Source organism: Aristolochia californica, unplaced genomic scaffold (genome assembly GCF_029961685.1).
Source record: "Aristolochia californica isolate CCGP_79_NKW_82.1479 unplaced genomic scaffold, dmAriCali1.0.hap1 SCAF_13, whole genome shotgun sequence".
NCBI lineage: Eukaryota > Viridiplantae > Streptophyta > Magnoliopsida > Piperales > Aristolochiaceae > Aristolochia > Aristolochia californica.
The window spans coordinates 7,308,444-7,329,577 of NW_027181804.1; the positions used below are offsets into that span (position 1 = coordinate 7,308,444).

Sequence of the window (21,134 nt, forward strand, 5' to 3'; positions counted from 1 at the left end):
ACCTAAACATATAATTAACAAAAATAAGCGTGGTTACTACACTTATAAGTGATTTAACGTGTAGTATTAGAATATATTAATATCCTAATTAATGAAAAATTATATTATATTACTTAATGATTATAATTTATTATAAATTAAAACAATAATTATGGTTTAATTAATTATAACAATTGGATAATTAAACCAATTAATGATTATAGTTTATTATAAATTAATATACTAATTACGTGTGACTAGAATAAATTATTTAAAATAAATAAAAAAGTTAAAAATAACATAAGTGAATATAATAAATAAATAAATTATTCTGTAATAACATAAGATATAGTTTAACATTAAAACTCACTATTTTAATAATAAATAAATAAATACATAATAAATAAATACATAATAAATAAATAAATTAATTAATTTATCAATAACATAATATACATTTTAAATATTATTAATTAATAATATATTAACAAAAATGAAAAACTAATGGTTTAATTACTTGGATAATTAAACCAATTATGATGATGTTTAATTTTTCCTAACTTAGGAAAAATTAAACATCGTCTCCGTCTTCCTCTGCGGCGGGCTTGGCAACGGCGATGGCAGCGGGCAACGACGATGGAGGCGACGCTCCAACGGTGCGCCGAGAGGGAGAAAATAGGGAGGTCAAGAGAGAAGAGAAGCCAAGAGGCCGAGGGGCTCTGGCCTCCCATGCTCTGCGACGGAGGCCGAGAGAGGGAGGAAGGAAGGCCGACAAGGGGGGGGAGGCGGAAAGAGAGGGAGGCCGAGGGGCTCTGGCCTCCCATGCTCTGCGACGGAGGTCGAGAGAGGGAGGAAGGAAGGCCGACGGGGGGGGGGGGGGGGCGGAAAGAGAGGGAGGCCGAGGGGCTCTGCGACAGAGCCTCCCGTGCTCTGCGACGGAGGTGGGGGCAGAGGGAGGAAAAAATACTTTGCTGAACGATCGCAGAGGGGGGGTGTTGAGCGAGGGAGGCCGAGGGGCTAAGCGACAGAGGTGGGGGCAGAGGGAGGAAAAAATACTTTGCTGAACGGTCGAGGAGGGAGCAGAGATCGTCTGGAGAGGCTGACGAGAGGGAGAACAGAATAGCGGGGGGGGGGGGGGGGGGAGGGAAGAAGCAACGCGCGTCGCGCGTGGAAAGCTGATGATTCGCAAAATAGGTAGGAAACAGTTTTCCCCCGTTTTTGCCTGAGTGAATGAAACGGTGTTATCTCACTTTAATTCAAGTCATTCTGGACTAACGCCATAAGTGGGATGAACTAAGTAATGCGGGAGGAATTCATTCCACTTCATTGTGGACTAACCCCACCTAAACATGTTGAAGTTGATCGCCATTTCATTAAGGAAAACCTCGATGCAAAGATTATACAATTTCTTTTTATTCTATCTGAGAGTTAGTTGGCTGATATGCTCACGAAGGGAGTATCGGGGAAGATATTTCATGGTATAATTGACAAGTTGGGCATGATCAACATCTATGCACCAACTTGAGGGGGAGTGTTGAAATGAGCTGTAAATACTATAATTTTAGGATCTAAACGATTTGTTCCTTGATTTTATGATCTAATTTGGATCTATATTTAGGGTGTAATTGTATCATTAAATACCTCCGTTTGAGAGAAAAATACAAATCGGAAAATTATTCTTTGAAACTTTCGTTTTACATGCTGTCTTTTGTTCTAGTCTTGTTTTAAATACGACGACTCATGTCGGGGAATGCAAACGTTTTTTGTTGTTCTTGGACGATCTCGTGTTGGAGGTTGAGGAAATCGGGAAAATGGAGGCGGTAGGTGAAGGTAGAGGTTGCGCTGGCTGTTCTCAGATTACTTCCAAGCATAAGCGGAGTAAGAGGTAATGTTTTCTAGCTTAATTTTTTGTATATTGTTTGATTATGGAATGGATCTCGGTTGAACTTTTGGAAGATGCCAGTTTTTTCTTCTAAATTTCTTATAGTTTTCATTGTTCTATTTTCACCGTTTTCACATCAATTTCTTTCTCTCCTTCCATTGTTTTCTTTGCATTTCTTATGGTTTTCTTTATATTATTTAAAAGAGTCTCTTAGTATCAAAGTTTAAGGTTACTGAATTGTTAAAAATGAATCTATTGTACTTTTCTATTGTTGAATGTTTCCTCTGATGACATCCTAATATATTGTCTCCAAATGAATTTTAATTTCTAAATCAATATTTGATGTCCATTGCGGGCACAAGTTTTACTTTTCTAAATCAATTGTAATTCAACAAGTGATGATGCCAAAAAAAAAAAAAAAAAATTCCTGCAAAAAGTTAAACTCAAAAAAATAAGTGGGGCACCTTCGGAGCAGAGCTCGGTGGTGACTTCTCCAACCCACACAAAAAAAGAAGCAAGAAAACATCGCAGCATAATTTCAAGTTCATTTTGTTCCTCAAAAAAGTTCCCCTTGCAAATCATTCCAGGCTCTGAACTCCAATAAAGACAATTGGAAAAAGAGTTTGCTTTCATATAATGTAAAGGTATGCGATATTTTGGGAACCTCCATTAAATAACCTTGACACGAAGGTTGATTATATCTGAAAGTTTATGTGAAATTACACACAAGTGTTATTTTTAAGACAAAGCATGAACTACCAGAAAAAGCATTTGTAGGATTGCAACAAAACAAGCAAGGCACCTCAACATTTCATCAATAGATAGTGTATTCCTGGATATTGTTTTGAGCAGACTGAATACAGCTTTGTGCACCATAATGGCGCATCAGATGATTTGTTCACATTAGACTTTATAGTTTACTGAGTTGATGGATACACCTCCGATAGCAAACTAAAATCATATTAAACAATCGAACTGTTGTTATTATATTATTCATCTAGACACAGGTTACCAAGCTCTTTTTCATGAGAGTTCATCTGTATTGAAGTAGTTATTGCAGATTCTCTTTTGATGGAAGTTAATCGTTAGTTTTGAAATTGGCATTTTCCATAATGTTTATACAGTGCAGATTATTAGAATGAACAGAAAAATGGTCAAATATAGAAACTAATTCTCAGATTACAATTACACAATAATTAGGATTACCCATGAAAAACAAATGGCTTCTTCTTTTGCTTTCGACAGAACCTGCAAAAAAACAATATATTATCCTATATAATCAGGTACAAGGAAGGCCTCCAATCGACAAGAGTTCTCTGCCTCAAAACTTTAAAGATCATCTTTGCCAGGGTCCTAGCGAGTTATCTGAGGAGTTACTCAGATGCATGGCAACAATATATTGCTGGGTATGCAAGGCAGACTCCATGAAGACAGATAAAGTTTGTTCACCTTTATTATCAAAGATATCTACCAATGTAGTGCTAGCCCGATGGAATACTGGAGATGGCCTAAATTGGCCATGCAAGTCTATGACAGAAGCCTCTTGGATATCAATAACGCAAGGCATCTTCTGCTATTAGCAGCTATAGGGATTATACAAAAGATCAATGAGAGAAAACTACTTTGTTTATCTCTCTACTAACTCCACTTTGACTCCACAGTAGAATCAGACAACTTACTCTTTTCTTGTAACTGGTTTAATAAAGTATAACATACATATTAGCATGAGCTGCTCACAAGTAATAGGGGGACGAAACAATTATAAACATGTTTCTATCTTTTCATTCTAATGGAAAATAGTCTTGACAAGGTCTCAAAAGTTTAGAACCTGGATTCTTTATGTAAAAGCAAGGCTGATTGAGTCTGATGCAAATTCAACTGAGTTAAAAGACGATCAAAGTATTTCTACCTAGGATTCTTGAGAGATACACAAAGGAGACTTCAATCGGCATAGATGAGCTCCTGAATTGGGTGTCTGAAAATGTCGATAAGAAGCTGCAGGAGGGCATCACGAAATGTACAGATCCTGAATCAAAGAGAAGAGGTTGTTGTTGTTGTTGTTGTTTTTCATCTAAGTTTTTCCATTCCTAAAACATATTAAGTATGGAGTATGTTATTAGGTTCTATGCTATGAGACAAAAAAAAAATAGAAAATGAAAACAAAAGATATAATAATTTTAAATTAAAAAACAAAAAATTATAAAAATTATTTAAAATTAACATAAAATGAATAATACTTGTAACAAGAAGGAAAATAGTTAATAAATATAAAATTAAACAAACAATAAGCAATTAATAACAGAAATCAATTAATAAGTATAAATTCATGTAATTAAGTAAATAATAGTAAATAATAAATGAATAAATAAGTATAAAAATCATGTAATTAATAGCAGAAATCAATTAATGATAAATCAGTTATATCATAAATATAGAATTGAATAAAGTGGTTAGCTATTTAGTAAAAATAGAGTGAATAAATAAAACAAATAAAACAAAACTTTAAATGTTTGAAAATAACAAGAAAATAAATTAGACTAAAATTTGTAATAAAATGAAACAAAATAATATATAGATATATATATATTAACAACTGATCCAATACGAAAAGTCATTTGGTGTGAAACATTAAAAATGTTATCTCAGCCATCCGATCAATTCGACAAACGATTATCTTAGCCGTTTCGCTTGTTTTGTACCAAATAGTTTTTCGTATTGGATCAGTCATATATATATATATATATATATATTCTAAAAACTGTACTTATGTTAGAAAATAGGACTATAACCTAATCAACAAGGGTAAAATAAAAGTTATTTGTATAAAATAGAAAAGTGGATAACTAATTACTAGAAGTAAATGTTTTAAAATAATTTAAATTCAATTAAAAATAGCTAAAATATAATATTTTTAACAACTCTATTTGTTTTGTTATCGATTTATTTCTTGTCTAAATTAATTTTTATTTTATTTGGGTTGATTTAATCAATAAATTTAATTGTTGTATAAGTTTTATTTTGTTTTCCTTAGTCTAACTATAAATAAGTAAACATATGTCAAATAAATAAATAATTTCACTCTGAGTCAATAAGTTGCATTTGTGAAGTTCTTTAAGTTACAATAAGTTATAGCACATAAAGCAAATTTAAAGGCACAATAAGTAAGAATAATGCAATAAATAAAATAGGAATAGAGAAACAAAAAGTAAATCAAAATTGAAATTGAAATAGTAAAAATAAAAAAGAGATCAAATTGATATTAGGAAATAAATAAATAGAAAAAAGGAAACATAAATAATTAAATTAATAAATAAAAATGGTAAATATTTAAATTATTCTGAAATTACTAAAACTGAAAAAAAAATGGCCCGTGAAACAAAAGAGACGATTACCGAGGAAGGGGAAGCCAAGAACTGTGATAATGGTGGCTGTAAGGGAGAGGGAGAGATCCGATTTTTGGTGTTATGGGAACGAGAGGAAGGTATCGTTCGCCATGGAAGGCCCGCACTCGCATGAGCCAAGTAACTTTTTCCTCACATTTACTCGAAATCAGCTTTCTGACCAGTAAATTTGTCCTTGAGAAACCCTCCCATGGCAATCATCAGTTTCTGGATTTTGTTACAATTACTTCAAAGCTACGAGTATTGTAGAATATCCCGCTTGTAGATTCAGCGAAGTCGTCTCTGAGAAAGTTCAAAGACGTGCATCAAAGCTGTGGCAATGTCGGATGTAGGATTGAGTTAGAAGCGTCAAAGGAATGGGAGATGGATCAACCTCCGCCTTACCTTTTTGCAGGACGACGAATGACAGAAAGAAGATGCGGAAAAAGAGCCGACGGGCCCGAGGCGGGGAGCCCCCCGTAAAATAGTTTTGCCGGTCTTTATTTATATATCAACCTACCTTTCCGTGCACTCTACCTCTATAGCATATTAGCATCTAATTGGGAAGACAAACAAAAATAGATAATGGAGAATTTTCCTTAAATACTTATTTAAAATAAAATATTTTTAAAAATACCGACGTCATCAAAATATTTCTAAAACTACCCAACTTTGACCCGTCAAATGCATATGTGAGCAGTCAAAAGAGACACGTAAGCTTTGACTGCTTATGTGTCCGACGTCATCAATACAGTAAACATAGATCGACATGTCGTCTGCCACATCATTATTTTACCGTGTCATCTGCCACATCATTAAATGAAAAAATTGAATAATTTTTTTTAAAAAATCAAAAAATCAGATACATTTTTTATTACCTAATATCTACAATATTGGACATTTATCTTTAGGAAAAGTAATAAATTTTATGTCTCGAAGCCTAAAAATTATTTTAGAGTTTAAAAATACAATTTATTTGTATAATTTTTATCACATTATTTACAAAATATTAAATTATTAAAAATATATATTAGTTAATTAAAAATCTTACAACACCTTTTATTATCAATTAAAAATATTTATTAACTAAAAAAATATGAAAATTTTACTTGAGTTTAAAAAATAAATGTACCGGTACAATTTTTATTACCTTATATTTAAAATAATAAGTTATAAAAAATCTTACTCTTACCATTTTAACACCTTTTTATTATCGATTTAAAAATTATTTTAATAAAAAAATTTTGAAAATTTTAATTTTGAGTTTAAAAATCAAATTTATCAATACATTTTTTTTCAAATTTATTATTACCTTATTTTTAAAATAATTCAAAATAAAATAAATATATATATAATTAAAAAATATTACTCGTACTAATTTAACATATTTTATTACCGATTTAAAATATTTTTTAATTGAGAGGGGGGCATCGAGGGCGAGGTCTGAGGCCGAGCGTTGGGGAGCGGCGGCAGCAGGCACTGCTAGAGGGGAGAAGAGAGGAGGCCGAGGGCGAGAGGAGAGGAGAGGAGGTTGAGGCCAAACGACGACAGCGAGAGGAGAGAGGGCAAGGCCAGAGGAGGCCAAATAGTGGCGAGAGGGTGAGAGGAGAGGGGGCTAGAGGGTGAGAGGAGCGGCTGTGAGAGGGCAAGAAGAGAGGGGGCGAGAGGAGAGGGGAGGAGGCCGAGGTCGAGTGGCGACGAGAGGGCGAGAGGAGAGGGGGCTAGAGGGTGAGAGGAGCGGCTGTGAGAGGGCAAGAGGAGAGGGGGCGAGAGGAGAGGGGAGGAGGCCGAGGCCGAGTGGCGACGAGAGGGCGAGAGGAGAGGAGAGGAGAAAGATGAGAGGGGACACATAAGGCATTTAAAATAACTTATTTTGAAAAACAATGCGGTGGAATATGGTGAGGATTATTTAATTTTTTGTTTAATGACGTGGCAGCTTATGTGGCAGATGACGTGGAAAATAATGATATGGTAGACGATGTGTCAATCTGTGTTTACTGCACTGATGACGTGGCAACACATAAGCAGTCAAAGCTTACGTGTCACTTTTGACTGCACACATAGGCATTTGACTGGTCAAAGTTGGGTAGTTTTAGAAATATTTTGATGATGTCGGTATTTTTGAAAATATTTTATTTTAAATGGGTATTTAAGGGAAATTGTCAATTCACACTTTATCTATCTTTTTAATTTCATTTATGAATAATTATTTTAATTTATGTTTCTTATTCAATGTTTTATTTCTTGGTATTGATTTTAACTAAGTTTAGATGAGGCAAAGGACAAGTAGTGTCCCATTTCGTACCCAATTGCCTTTATTAAACTCTACACTTTCAACCTCCAATGGCCCTCACCATGGCCGTTTAACCAGATTTTGAGCCCTCCTGTAATATAAAAAAAAATGGGTTTTTGTTAAGGGTTCCATAACCCTAGAAAAGAAAAGAAAAAATAATAATTTAATTATTATTATTTCTAAACATAGTTAGTTAAAATGAAATAACCAGAAGATTTTTTTTTTTTATTTTTTAAATAATAATTATTTATTTATTTTTCTTGGGACCCTCAGGGAAAAGAGAACTTGCCAATTATCCATGTGAAGTCACATGGGTCCCACATCTTTGCCTATTACACGTGCATTTTTGTACGGGCTCTACGGCTGCCGGAGACGAAACGATTCAAATGCCGCAACCCAAGTTTCAAGCTCGACGAGCCGAGCCTGAGCCTGAGGCAGTGGTAACCTAGATATTATGAGTAAACACAGGGTCTTTTTGAATTTAACGGTTTTGTTCAAATTGAAAGTGTTTTACGTCCGTCTCTCGGCCAATTTCTCGGGCCTCTCGTGCGAAAGAGAGTCAAGTATGCGGGAAAATAAAATAAAATAAAAACTCAAAAGAGGGCCAAGAGCTACTGCTCGAGAGCGCGAGGGTTCTTCTTTCTTTCCGCCAGACTGTTCCGATTCGCCGGTCTCTGGTCCGGGAGAGCTGCGGCACGCCGGCGAGTACCTCTTTTTTCCGGCTTCCTACTCTTGGAGAGAATTCATGCGGAAGCGCCACCTGGAGGAGGTATTTTGGTTGCGCCGAGTGTGTTTCTGTTTGCTATTTAAGGAGGGTTTTGCCCTAGGTAATGAGCCTACGAGGAACCGTAGGTTTTAAGTTCTCGCTTATTAACGGCTGCGATTTCGTCTCCGGATGGAGGGAGGTAGCTTCGTGGAACCCAACTCTTTGATGTTGCTTTATTTCATCTTTTCATTTCTTCTTCGCTGTACTTAATTTTTATTCACATCAAGGTTTGTAGTTTCTACTACTAGTTGTTAGTAATATGAAAGAGACGAGGCCTTAGGGTCTACCGTTTTGCTTTTGTTAATGGTAAGTTGCGGGAAGTCGCTTCTTTTGGCATTTTCGAGCTGGTTCGTGGATATGTAAGATTGGAAGGATTGTTCTACTAATCCGTTGTAGAGATTGTTTCTCTAGTAACAATTTAGCTTATTTGTGCTCCATGATGGGACTACGGGTTGGATGACATTGTCTGAGCGAAACATTAAGTACTGCTCTGGGATTTCGTAAACACTATTGTGCTTAAACAGTTTTTGGAATTCTTGACTTCTGGAGGCTCTATAGTTCTATACTTCATTGATTTTCGGTCACTTGTAGTGTTTCATAGTGCAAAAACGAAATTTTGTTTTTGTATTTTGGGCTTGTTGTCCTCTCCTATTTACTTTTTTTTTTCTTTGTGATTTTCTTTTAATATGTTTTGCTTTAATGTCTTTTCATTTTAAGACTTTGAAAAGACTATCGAATGACTATATTTCCCTGTAAAGGGGATTTAAGGTCTTTTTTTTATTGTAAAAAAAGATATTTTCGGTGCTCTTCCTTTTTGTTCTTCTGCCAAAAAAACAAGAATATCTCTGATATTTTTGTTACAAGAACCTAGAAAATTTCATGATTTGTCCACACTCCCATCAAACTAGTTTCAAACTTATGGCCATCTAGTTTGGAAGGTGCTTCAAAATTCTCTATGTTTAGAAGATTTTATTTAGTTCAAATGTGAGATTCTGTTGCCATTTTAAAATTCATATGAATAATGCTTTCTCTTCACTGGGTTTGGTATGATAATATTCCAAGGCGCAGAGAGATTTGTGAGAACTTCTATACTTTATTCTGCTATAAAAATAAAAAAGATAGGTTTCAAAGTGTCTGTTACTTGTCATTTGCTGGACTATACCTGATCAGTTAATGAGACAATGTAATTTAGATTCTACTGTCTCAGTTCCTTTAGTGACTGTTCCAAAAGCTTGAGTTCCCTTTGGAGATTACTGAGACTATCTTTTTGTTTATAAAATTATTGTTTTACTTCTGGCATAAGCAACTCAAATTCCAAACCAAATACTGATGTTTCCCTAGGCACTTTTCATCATTTTGAGAAATTGAGGCGTTGAGGTTACCGTCCTTGAATACACTTTTTAACTCAGTTATTATTATCTATTTTTTGTGATGTGAATGTGAGGCTGCCTTTCTTTCAGTCGTTCTCTATGACATGAGAAGTTATTTACTATGAGTTTAGTTGGTGAGTATTGTTAGTCTACTTATAAGGTATGCTGCTTGCCTACATACATCTCACAGTTTTGGATTTTTCCCCTATACTTATCCCTGCATATATGATGGACTACTGTTTCTTGGTGCGAATGAGTGCTCAATGATTTCCTACCTGTGAAAATTTGTTTTAACCATAATATTGTTTTATTTGCTTGTCATGGGCCATATCATGAAAGCATATTCTACCTTCAGCTAATTGTATTTCAAATCAATTAGCTAAAGATGGTGTCTCTTGGAAACCCCTTGCTGTTTGGTCCTCCTTCCCTTGTACTACACCTGGAACTTTTCCTTCCCTCTTTTATGCATTCCAGTTGCTCTATAGTGCAAAACAATTTGCTATTTAAGGAAAGAAAATGATTTCTTACCTCTTTTCCTTCATGAATTGTTGTGTCGCGGTATTTGTATATTGATCAATATGATTACATAGTCCAAGTTATCATTGTTAAGAAAGTCAAAGAACTTTTTTGGAGGCATTATTCCAGAAAAAAAGAAAAGAAAAAGACTGTCATATTATGTGGAATGTGACATTTGGTATGTATATCTTATCCTTTCTTAAGTGGTTGTTGATCCAACATTATCGGTGGAGGCTTTAATTTGGTGTTGTAAATATGTTCTCTTTTGGTTTCTTCAGGGATAAACTCATGGATTATGATGACAATGATTTCCAAAGCCAAAATTTTCATCTAGTTGGAGAAGACGCCAGTAAATTTCCCCCAAGCTTGAGATCATACACACTTCCCAAGTATGATTTAGACGATAATCTTCAGGTTCACCTAGGATTTGGGATAGACGAAACAGAAGTTTTACTTGGAATTCAGAGTCAACACGATAACCATTGGATTGAGGATTTCTCAAGGGGAAGCAGCGGTATAGAGTTTAGTTCTAGTGCTGCTGAGTCTTGCTCTATTGCCAGGCGTAACAATGTTTGGTCGGAGGCCACTTCCTCGGAGTCTGTTGAAATGTTACTGAAGTCTGTGGGGCAAGATGAGACAATCACCAAACAAACCATTATTGAAGAACCGGTTGCTTCTGAGGGACATCGTAGCTTAAACAACTGCATGGATTCTAGTCTGAATAAAGATCAATCTCTTCCAAATACGATTGGGGATCTCATTGATACAGGTCCAACTGTTCCTCCTGACAAATACATGGAAAGCATAGAGAATCCTTGTGATGGACTTGGCAGCTTAGAAAGCCAAATGGATTCCAGTCTTGACAAAGATATATCTAATCAAACCAGTGCAGGAGGCTCTGCTGATACTAACCTGATGGTGCCTCCAGACAGGAATGTCAAATCTTTACCAGAAACCAGTGAAGTTGTTCCAGGAAATTATCCTCAGGTTGAGAATACTTCTCACTCTGAAGATAATGAATCTACTCCTCAAGCCACGATTAATAATGATCAGGTTGCCTCCACGGAATGTACCTTGGAATCCCCAAAGTTAACTTCATTAGTCATGTGTGATAGTGATGATTCTACCGAAAAGAAAGCCGAGAATGGGTGCTCTTCAGGACCTAGTGAAGTGGTTAGTGGAAATCCAGGAAATCTCACTGTAGTGAACGTGCAAATTGATTCTTCTGCCTCATCTATGCCAAGTCAAGGTGCAGGTGTTGTAGATCTGGACGAGCAAAAGTTTCAGTTGCTGACAGAGGGTCCCAGTGGCGTTTTAATCTGTGATAAACCCGATGTCTCTGTTAGCAATGATGCTGAGGGAGGGAAGCATGCGCTTTTAGGCACTGACCAAGTGGACGGTAAACCTGACCAAGTGGAAAGTGTGGTTTATGGCATAAATACTGTGAAAGATGATCCCTTTGAAGGTAATATGAAAGGGGATGAAAAATTTCAAGAAGGTCCTGCTGATGATTTGGCAAATGATTTTTCTGTGAAGCCGCAGGACATGATGAAAATTGTTGATTCTGGACTTGATAATGAGGCTTCTTCATCTGTATTGGAAGATAAGCAAGCTTTCAAGGGTGAAAAAAGTTACACTGATAAGGGTAACCATTTTAGTTCAGTTGTAAAGGTATATTCTCCTGCCGACTTGATTCAGACAACTGGGGAGGTATCCAAAGTAAAAGTTAGTAACAATAACTTGGGATCCCATGCAGCTGAGTGCGCTTCCCAGGATCTGGAATCTCCCATAGTGGTCGAGAAAGTATCAGAGAGTGATCCTCTGGTTACCTTTGATGGGTCACTATTAGACAAACCACTTCCTACAACTATTGAGATGGGAAAGTCTGCCGAATCTGTTGATGACAAAATTGAGAAGGTTGGCTCTTCTACAGAGAAGATATTAGAACCCATCACTCTCGGTGAAGGTGCCAAAACAATGCCACTGGAAATTCAAGGACTGCTGCCTGATGCAAAAGTTGCAGATAAGTCAGGTATTCTGCTTTTCCTATTGAGTGCTAATTCTGGAAGGGAGAACGCACTGGAGTTTAAGATATAGGAATTAGGTTGTTTTTGGTATGGTATTTTTAATCATCTAGAGCATCTGTACCATATGGGTATGTACCGATTACAGAATCAAGATTGTGTGAAAGAGGGGTTACCATCTTACACGTTTTGATTTCTTCATTAATTTTCAAAAAAAGAGAGGGCTAGTTTGTCAGATACTAATGGAGCTATCCAATCTGTAGGTCTCCCTTGTTTGACTCTGTTAGTTTTAGTTGTAAGCAAATTGTAACTTGTTCCTATTTGTGGTTTTTATATAATCACAGGTTTTTCTTTTGGTTCATTTCCATAATGTGGTTTGATTTTTGCCCAGAGTCTTATGATACTGTTTTTTTGCAGTATTTGATGGGGCTGTTTCAGGTGATGTTAAAGAGTTGAAATCCTCCAATGAGCTGGTTGTTGAGCATCAGTTTAATTTAAGAACCAGCTCATATGTGGACAGTACTGAAAGAAATGAACCTGACATTCCAAATTTGCCTGCTTCTGATGTTGTTGATTTTGATAAGAAGCAAACATCACTTGATGGGTTCTCTGGTTCTTCATCAGATCCTGTTTCTAAGGGTGATACCGTTATATCTTGCAGTATTGCTGTAGACTTACCTTCTGATGTTGTTGTTGGGTCTTCAGCTTTGCGGGAGTTCACTGGTAGTACTGATAAATCTCATTTGTCACAAACTACTTTAGATGCTCAAGAATGTGGTAAAGACGTGCCTGAGGATTCAACTACACCTGCTTTTGTTATGCAAGTGGAATGTGCTTCGGAAACATTGGCTTCAAGTACTTTAGGTAATTACTTCAAATAGGCTTTTCTATTAAGATTTATTGTTCTTTAATTGATTTTCTTTGCTCTTTAAATTTCTTATCATTATTTATACATGAGCTTTTTTTTTATTATTGATCTTTGCCTTTGCACCTTGTATGTGCTATGTGTTGGTGTTCTTTGCAGCTGTAGTGGCTAGTAATGATGTTCATATACAAACTATAACTTCATCTTTAGATGGTTCTTGTCGTGATAATGACCAGAGTGCTAGTGCTAAGAAAGATGGTGAAGCTACTGTATCATCTGGAGAGGACAGTGGCAGGCAGGTACTTCATGCAAGTTCAGAAGGTAGGAGGTTTTTTTAATTTGTCGTATATTTATTTTTAATTTAGGTATTTGAGTCTTGTAAGTAATGCAATCTTAATGTGGGATCCTGCAATATGTGATGTGGAAATTATTGAGAATTGTATATTAGTGTAATAGAGAATAGCAAAAGTAAATATTGCAATGAAACTTTTATGCTGTCTTGACAGGTGATATTACAAATAAGTATGATGAAAAGTCTGCTAACCTGTTGACTGAAAATGTCACTGAGCCTGATGCACTTGAAGCTAATAATTGTCCAGAATCTGCTGAAGCTGAATGTGGCTCACCAACTATCATCAGTTCTAATGAACAGTCCCTCATTGAAACAGAGCATCAAGAGGATGGTGGAAGGTCGATAGATAGGAATCGTTCTGTTGGAGATGATCCAGGTTGGGTTGCTTCTACTGTCAACAAGCTGCCTGATAGTAGTAAAGCTACCTCAGCTGATCTTTCTCCTGAAGGTGATAGAAGCTTCACCTTTGAAGTTGGTCCATTGACGGATTTATCTGAGAGAGAAACCAGCAAAGCTTGGAAACCATTTCCAAGTCTTGAGTCTTTTGATGTGGCCCAGGTATTTAAGAACTCCTTTGCTCTTAAGTAACACATGAAAGTCATATATTTTAAAATTATCTTTGTTTCTAGACTCAAGATGTATCTACTACAACATCTGGTTTATCCCAAACAACTACTATCATGTCACAAGATGCTCATAGTGGAAGTACGGAGGTCCCAGACAAACACAAAGTGCAGGATGGAGCTGTCAAAGTTAGTGGGATGGATAAACGTTCTGGTAGTTCATCTGCAAAGGGAACCTCCACGAAGGGGAAGTCAGTAAAAGACACGTCTTCTCGAAAGCAGAAAACTGAAAAAGATGCCAAACTTTCTAGTCCTCCCTCTATTTCTGCTGGGGCCATAAGCATGGCATTGCAAGTTGAAGAGGTTCGGCTGTATCCATATAACGAAGGCATTACTGTGAAACCTTCCAATACTCCAACAGTCCAGGCGTCTAACTTACCAGATTTAAACTCCTCAGCTTCTCCAGTTTTATTTCACCAACCTTTTACTGACTTACAGCAAGTGCAATTGCGTGCCCAGATATTTGTTTATGGATCTCTTATGTGAGTTTGATTTCTCTATTCATCATCAATTTTTCTTTACTGGATTTATGTTTTCAGTATTTCTTATGCATATTATCTATGACTGCAGTCAAGGAGCAGCTCCAGATGAGGCTTGTATGGTATCTGCTTTTGGAGATTCAAGCAGGGGTTTGTACAGATCTACCTTTAAACTCTCTTTGTGCTTGCAGATCTTCTTTTTGGTAGAAAGTCTTACTCTTTTAACTGTTACTTTAAAACAGATGGTGGAAGGAGTATGTGGGAAAGTACATGGCGAATTGTTGTAGAGAGGCTTCAAAGAGAGAAGTCACCACTTGGTAACCTTGAAACACCCTTGTCCTCTCGCCCAGGTTCATGCTTTGCTTTTATATTTAGCTTATTTTTTTGAAGTCTTAAAAAAATTCAGTTGCCTTAGATAATGATGTTTACAGGTACCAGGATTTCTGAACAAGCACCAAGGTCTGAAATCCTTCAAAGTAAACCTCTGAACACCCCAACTGGTCGATCTGCTAGCAAAGTTGGAATCTCTTCACCTGTCTTAAATCCTATTGTTGCTTCATCATCACCATTGTGGAATCTTACTACCCCTTCCCGAGATGTGCTGCAGTCTGGTAATTTGTCTAGAGGCTCGATCGTGGAGACTTATCAGTCACTTCCTTCATTGAATCCATACCAATCTCCACAAATGAGGCAATATATGGGGAACACTACTCCTTGGCTATCACAATCTACAGGTGTTGGGTCTCCATGGTTAGTTTCTCCTCAATCCTCAAACCTTGATGCAGGTCAACAGTATTCGGCTCTATCCATTGCAGAGACAGTTCAAGTAACACCAGTCCGAGAAACTTCTGTCCTACATACCTCCAATGTGCAGCCGGCACCTCCAAATCCATTACCGCCTATAGTTGGCCCCACTAATATTTCCTCATGCCCAGCTGTGCTGATGGATGTAGATAGAACACTAACATCATCATCTGGCAAGCATGTTTCAGCAGAACAGAAATCGAGGAAGAGAAAGAAGAATTCGTCCCCCCTTGAACTTGTTCAGATACCTACAAGCACTCAACCTCGAGCAGAGCAAACACCTGTTGCTGGTGCGAATAAGCATTTGACAACAACTGCAGGCATCTTATCATCTCCTCAAGCTATAACATCTAGAGTATCTGCTGGTAATTTTGCATCTACCGTTACTTCTGGAGGTTCTTCATCCCAATTACAGGTTGTAGCTGGTAGGGATACAGGTAAGAGGGTTAGCTTTCCAGAGGATACATCGAAGAGTGTTGAGCAGGCTAAGCTACTGGCAGGTGATGCTGCAACTTATGCTGAAGCTGCTGTTAAGCACTGCCAAGTCGTTTGGAATGAGCTTTCCCACCAAAAGAACTCAGGATTAATTAAAGAGGTTGAAGCACAGCTGGCTTCTGCTTCAGTTGCAGCAGCAGCAGCTGCTTCTGTTGCAAAGGCTGCTGCTGCAGCTGCAAAAGTTGCATCAGATGCTGCTTTGCAAGCGAAGCTAATGTTTGATGATGCTTTAGGCATTGGAAGTTCAGCTCAAGGTTTTGACAGTGTTTCATCTGATGGAGGGTGTAATTTTGGTCAGCTGTCCCCTTCATCAACTTTGAAGGGCAAGGATAAAGGCAACAATTCAAGTTCGATTCTTGTTGCTGCAAGAGAAGCTGCTAGAAGTCGGGTTGAAGCTGCTTCGGCTGCTGCAAAACGTGCAGAAAATTTGGATGCAGTTGTAAAAGCAGCAGAAATAGCAGCAGAAGCTGTGGCAGAAGCGGGAACTATTATTGCTATGGGAGATCCTGTACCTTTGCGATTGAAGGAACTATTAGAATCAGGTCCTGAGGGTTACTGGAAACTACGGCATCTTTCTGGGGAAAACAGAGGAGAGCAGAGCTTTGTTAATGTTGATGAAGTTGGTAGTGGGAGGACCTCTGAGAAGAAAGATACACGAGAAAAATTAGACGAAGAGAGGGAGCCTCTTTCTGATGAATTATCTAGACTGCCAGGGGAGAACTTAAATGGTCAGGTAAATGGGTTACATTGGGTGCCTGTTGGAAGCGAGAAAGGGTTAGAGGGGCAAAAAGGGCATAAAGTGTCTGAGCTTGCAAAGACCATAGGAGTTGTCCCTGAATCAGAAACTGGGTCAGGAAGTTCTCCCATAGCTCGAAATGATGAATGCGATGGAGACCAGCCATTGGTGGCATCAAAAGGGTGTGGTATTGAGGAGGGGTCTGTTGTTGAGGTATGTGGCTGTGATTGCTCATGTTGATTAATATTCAAAAGGTTTGAAACTTATGATCCACATTATTTAGTAACAGTGATTTTTTTTTCTTAGGTTGTGTCTGATGAGAATGGAGTTAGAGGGGCCTGGTATTCAGCCAAGGTACTTAGTGTGAAAGATGGGAATGCTTTTGTCTGCTATGATGAACTGTTTGTAGAGGAAGGTACTTAAAGATCATGTCATTTAATTTGAGAGGTCATTGAGAATTTAGTGCTGGAAATGCATTTTTCATGTAATGCATCTTAGGATCTATAATGTTCTTTTAGGCTCTGGTCATCTTGAAGAGTGGGTGCCACTTCAAAGTGAGAGTGATAGACCACCCAGAATACGCATTGCGCATCCTATGACAGCTATCATTAAATTTGAAGGAACAAGAAAGCGGCGGCGAGCAGCTATTGGAAATCATACATGGTCTGTAGGAGACCGGGTGGATGTATGGGTGCGTAACAGGTATGTTTTCTGTTCTCTTGACTTATATATTGCTGCATGTGTGGGACCCTGCATGTGCATGTGTGGGTCAACTGTTAAATGTATTCTGTTGTTTAATACAGTTAAGTGCACTTGTAGTTGTACATGCTAAGTGTAAAGATCATCATCCCTTCTGTTATTAAAAAAAAGGATCATCCTGTGTTTTTTGATTGTGCTAGTTTTTGTTCTATAGCAGTTTTTTAGAGGATGTAGGGATCAGCTATGTATTTTGATCTTTGTATAGTCTTTGATCTGCACATTTAAAAAAAATAGTATTTGATCTGGTATTTTTTCTTCGTGAAGTCATAGAGTGATCAGGTATTAGCAGCACTAAACTTTAGAACCACAGTAAGTTGACAACAATACTGATGCAAATGGCATACCTGGAATCGAACAACTTCGCATAGCTTTGTTAAACTGGATGACATTATCTTCCTAGTTATTGAAGGCCTTTGCATTTTCTTTAACAGCATGACCCTAATAATTGAACTACCTAAGCTAATCAAAGATCTTTGACACTCAGAATTACTTGCTTGTGTTTCAAATAATAATAATAACAATAACAATAACAACAACAACAACTATAATAATAATAACAATAATAATAATAGTAACAATAATAATAATAATAAATATAAATAAATAAATAAAGAATAAATAAACAAACACAAAATAAAATTTACTCGTATGTGTAGATTGTGGGTTGGCTTGATGATAGACATTATTTTTGACCCTCTTTCTAGCTAATTTTGTATTTGATTTTGATCAACTTGTCTCTGCACATCTACCTTGCTTTTTCATGTTCTTCTCATCCATCTGTACATACATATGTCCATACATTGATACATAAGTATATACATGCCTACTTGCCTATGTACTTAAAAATGAGTGGTCTCAAGCTCCCATATGTTACATGCACCAATTTTTGAACTCATTTTGTGCTATTCTACATATTTTTTTTCCTATGTATTTATGATTGTTGTTAACTAGAGATTTTTTTCCGGTTATTTTTATTTTTTAATGATTAAATGACGATAATAGTTCTTGTGAAGAAATCAAGTGTTCCATGGATGAATTTGAGTGTAGTCAAGGTTGGCTGGATTCAAGTCCAGCTTTCTTTTCTTTATATGGTGTATGTGTCTGGGTTTGTGTGTTTGTTGATTCTAAGTACCTTTTTTGTCTTTTATACTTCTTTCTCATTTTTGTTAATTGGAAGTGTTATAATGTGGATGTCCTGGTTTTAATGGTGGTTAATTCCATTTCTGGTTTGCTTGAACTGTTCAACTTTCAGTTGGTTGGAAGCAGTTGTAACAGAGAAGGACAGAGAAGATGACACAAAGCTAATTGTTCAATTTTCAGGTCTTTTTTTCTTTTCCAGTTTTTTCCCTATAGTCTGCTAGATTTAATAGCTTGCTGTTATTATATCACTTACTCTTCTGGTTTAAATTATTCATGTGTGGAGATAATATGCCATGCATTTTTTTGATTGCATAATTTGAAATATTGAATTTCTTGTCAGCTGATGGACAATCATCAAGTGTAAGGGTTTGGAATCTCCGGCCATCTCTTGAATGGGATAATGATCTTTGGGTTGAATGTTCAAAAGAAAGGCATCACTGTTCCATAGAGGTTTCTTCCACTGTTTCTTTGATATATTTCTTATTTACTAGATGAATGTTTCATTTTTGTTTGTCAAGTGATTGGGTCTAATGATATTGTGGTAATCAGGGTGATAGTCCCCAGGAGAAACGACAAAAAATGGGTAGGCATGAAGTTGGAATGAATTCTCAAGTAGTGAACAGGAATCATGAAACATTATCAAAGGATATCAGTGTAGAAGATTCAAGAAAGCCTGAAGAGTCTTGGTCACGTATGTTAAGTGAAAAGGATAAAATGTTCACTGTCGGGAAAAATGTGGTCGAGGAAAATAATTCTAATGCACTCAAGGTGAAGCGAATTGGGCTACAGACTGAAGGGTCAAAGGTCATATTTGGGGTTCCTAAGCCAGGAAAAAAAAGAAAATTTATGGAAGTAAGCAAACATTATGTTGCAGATAGGCTTCCTTCCAAGCCAGGTGAGGGAAACGACTCCATGAAATTTGCAAAGTACCTCATGCCCCAAGGGTCGGGTCGTGGGTGGAAAAATGCTCCTAAAGTTGATTTCAGAGGAAAGCAGGCTCCAGCCCCCAAGTCCAAGGTGCTCCGATCAGGGAAAACTCACACCATACAAAATAAATCTGCAATGGAGAAGGATAATCATTTAGTATCAGCTGATCCTGATCCTATGCAAAGTGCCAAGTCTTCTGTTGGCCATGAAGATAACAATGATGGGAGCCAAAGCTTCCTTGAAGTTGGGTCTGTGCCTGCAGCTGTGTTGGTACCAGCAAATGCTCCTGTGTCTAAGAAGAAGTCATCTTCAGCAGCTGAGGCAGACAAGGGAATGAAAGGAAAGCTAGGACCTGCTGTGAAGTTGGCTAGAGATGAGGAAAAATTTGCCACTGGGCATGATCATTCTGCAAAGCCTGTGACTGATGCTGTTGAACCTCGAAGATCTAATCGCAGAATTCAGCCAACCTCTAGGGTAAAAGCCCTTTTCTTTTTAACACCAAACTGTAAATTTTCTGTTACCATTTATTTTTCTTGGCTGCATTTATGGTGCTTTTAATTGTCTTTCTCGTTTTTGAATGGCTTGATGTGTGCTTTGGGTGTTTTACATTTTAGTAATAATTGGAAGTAGTAGTCCTAATGCTACGGAATAAACTAATACTATATAGCATGTTCTATAGTAACTTTGAATGTATTAAACTTTGCAGCTATTAGAAGGTTTGCAGAGTTCTTCTTTGATGGTTGCAAAGATGCCTCCCGTGTCACATGACAGGGTTTCCAAAGCTCGGCAGAAAAATACTTTATCTTCGAAAGGTAGTGAGTTCAAAAGCTTTTACTACTTGATTCCCATTTCATTGTTTGAGGATGACTCTTTTGTTGCAGCAGGGAATAACCAGGGCTGAGAAGATGGCGTTGATGGAGGTTAGGGGGCGTCCCCCCTTGGGAAGAAGGCATTCGAAAGGCTATTTCAATGGGTTAGGATGTAATTTAACTGCTTAGGAATTCCCCTCTTGTAGTGTTAGTGTATATAGTCATAGTACTTGATGAAATTAAACAGGTCGTTGTCATTGAGTTCCAGATGTAATATGTCATAGATGTCAATATTAAAATTTATCCGCTTCACTATTGTGAGCATTTAGTTTTCTCTAATGTTTCTTTTTGGAAGGTTGTCCAGTTTCATGTAGCTGACCCCGGAGTATACGGAAGTAAAGCTGTTATAGAAGGTCAGTATTGTGGGGATCCCTGGTTCACCCCTTTCCTGTTAGATTCTCTTGTTTTAGCCTAATAGAATTTTATCCAGAAGGCATTGCTGAGGCTTTGGGGAGCTGACTCGTCTTTATGCTGCTGGGTGTTCCGGTTGGGTTGCTTTAAATTTGGCCTTCTTTTTAAAATAAGTCGATATCTGTATGACATAGAATTGCTGTTCCGTTTCCATGTTATGAACTGAAGATGAATAGAATCTTAGAGCAAATTGCATGGCCAGGCCATACGCCTTTTTTTGTTTAGGGTAAACTATTGGATTTTGGATGCTTAGGGTCTCTGTTTGGAACCCATAAAAAAGAAAAGAAAAGAAAATGAAAATTTGATTATTATTATTTCAAAATTAGTTAGTGATTTGGAGAATTTGATTATCATCTTTTTTTTATTAACTATTATTAAGTCAAATTCTCATGTTTTTTTTCTTTTCTTTTTTTAGGGGTTCCAACAGATCCTTAAGTGTATGGTAAAAAGGTATTAATCAGATG

At 37.0% G+C, this 21,134-nt stretch overlaps 1 protein-coding gene across 5 annotated transcripts; it reads left to right on the plus strand.

Annotated features, from left to right (window-relative positions):
* Positions 1–8,119: 8,119 nt before the first annotated feature.
* Positions 8,120–20,878, plus strand: LOC137947569 (uncharacterized). Of its 5 annotated transcripts, none has more exons than XM_068793365.1 (16): positions 8,120–8,439; positions 10,465–12,218; positions 12,628–13,074; positions 13,235–13,396; positions 13,582–13,985; positions 14,057–14,532; positions 14,621–14,679; positions 14,772–14,879; positions 14,961–16,777; positions 16,871–16,979; positions 17,083–17,266; positions 18,576–18,643; positions 18,804–18,913; positions 19,013–19,864; positions 20,097–20,202; positions 20,272–20,878. In XM_068793365.1, exons 2-16 carry the CDS (start codon positions 10,475–10,477, stop codon positions 20,289–20,291), a joined length of 6,666 nt encoding a protein of 2,221 aa, XP_068649466.1. In that variant the 5' UTR covers positions 8,120–8,439; positions 10,465–10,474; the 3' UTR covers positions 20,292–20,878. The 5 variants fall into 5 exon arrangements, with proteins under 5 accessions (XP_068649466.1, XP_068649469.1, XP_068649467.1 ...); XM_068793368.1 differs by having other exon boundaries at positions 20,275–20,878; XM_068793366.1 differs by having other exon boundaries at positions 20,286–20,878.
* Positions 20,879–21,134: the final 256 nt, after the last annotated feature.

What these genes read in the sequence shown, in the direction of transcription:
- LOC137947569 (XM_068793365.1), top strand. Translation starts at nt 10,475, where the DNA reads ATGGATTATGATGACAATGATTTCCAAAGCCAAAATTTTCATCTAGTT. An exon ending in TTTTGGAGATTCAAGCAGGG is followed by an intron (nt 14,680 to 14,771) that starts GTTTGTACAGAT and finishes ACTTTAAAACAG; the next exon opens with ATGGTGGAAGGAGTATGTGG. An exon ending in GATGTATGGGTGCGTAACAG is followed by an intron (nt 17,267 to 18,575) that starts GTATGTTTTCTG and finishes TTCAACTTTCAG; the next exon opens with TTGGTTGGAAGCAGTTGTAA.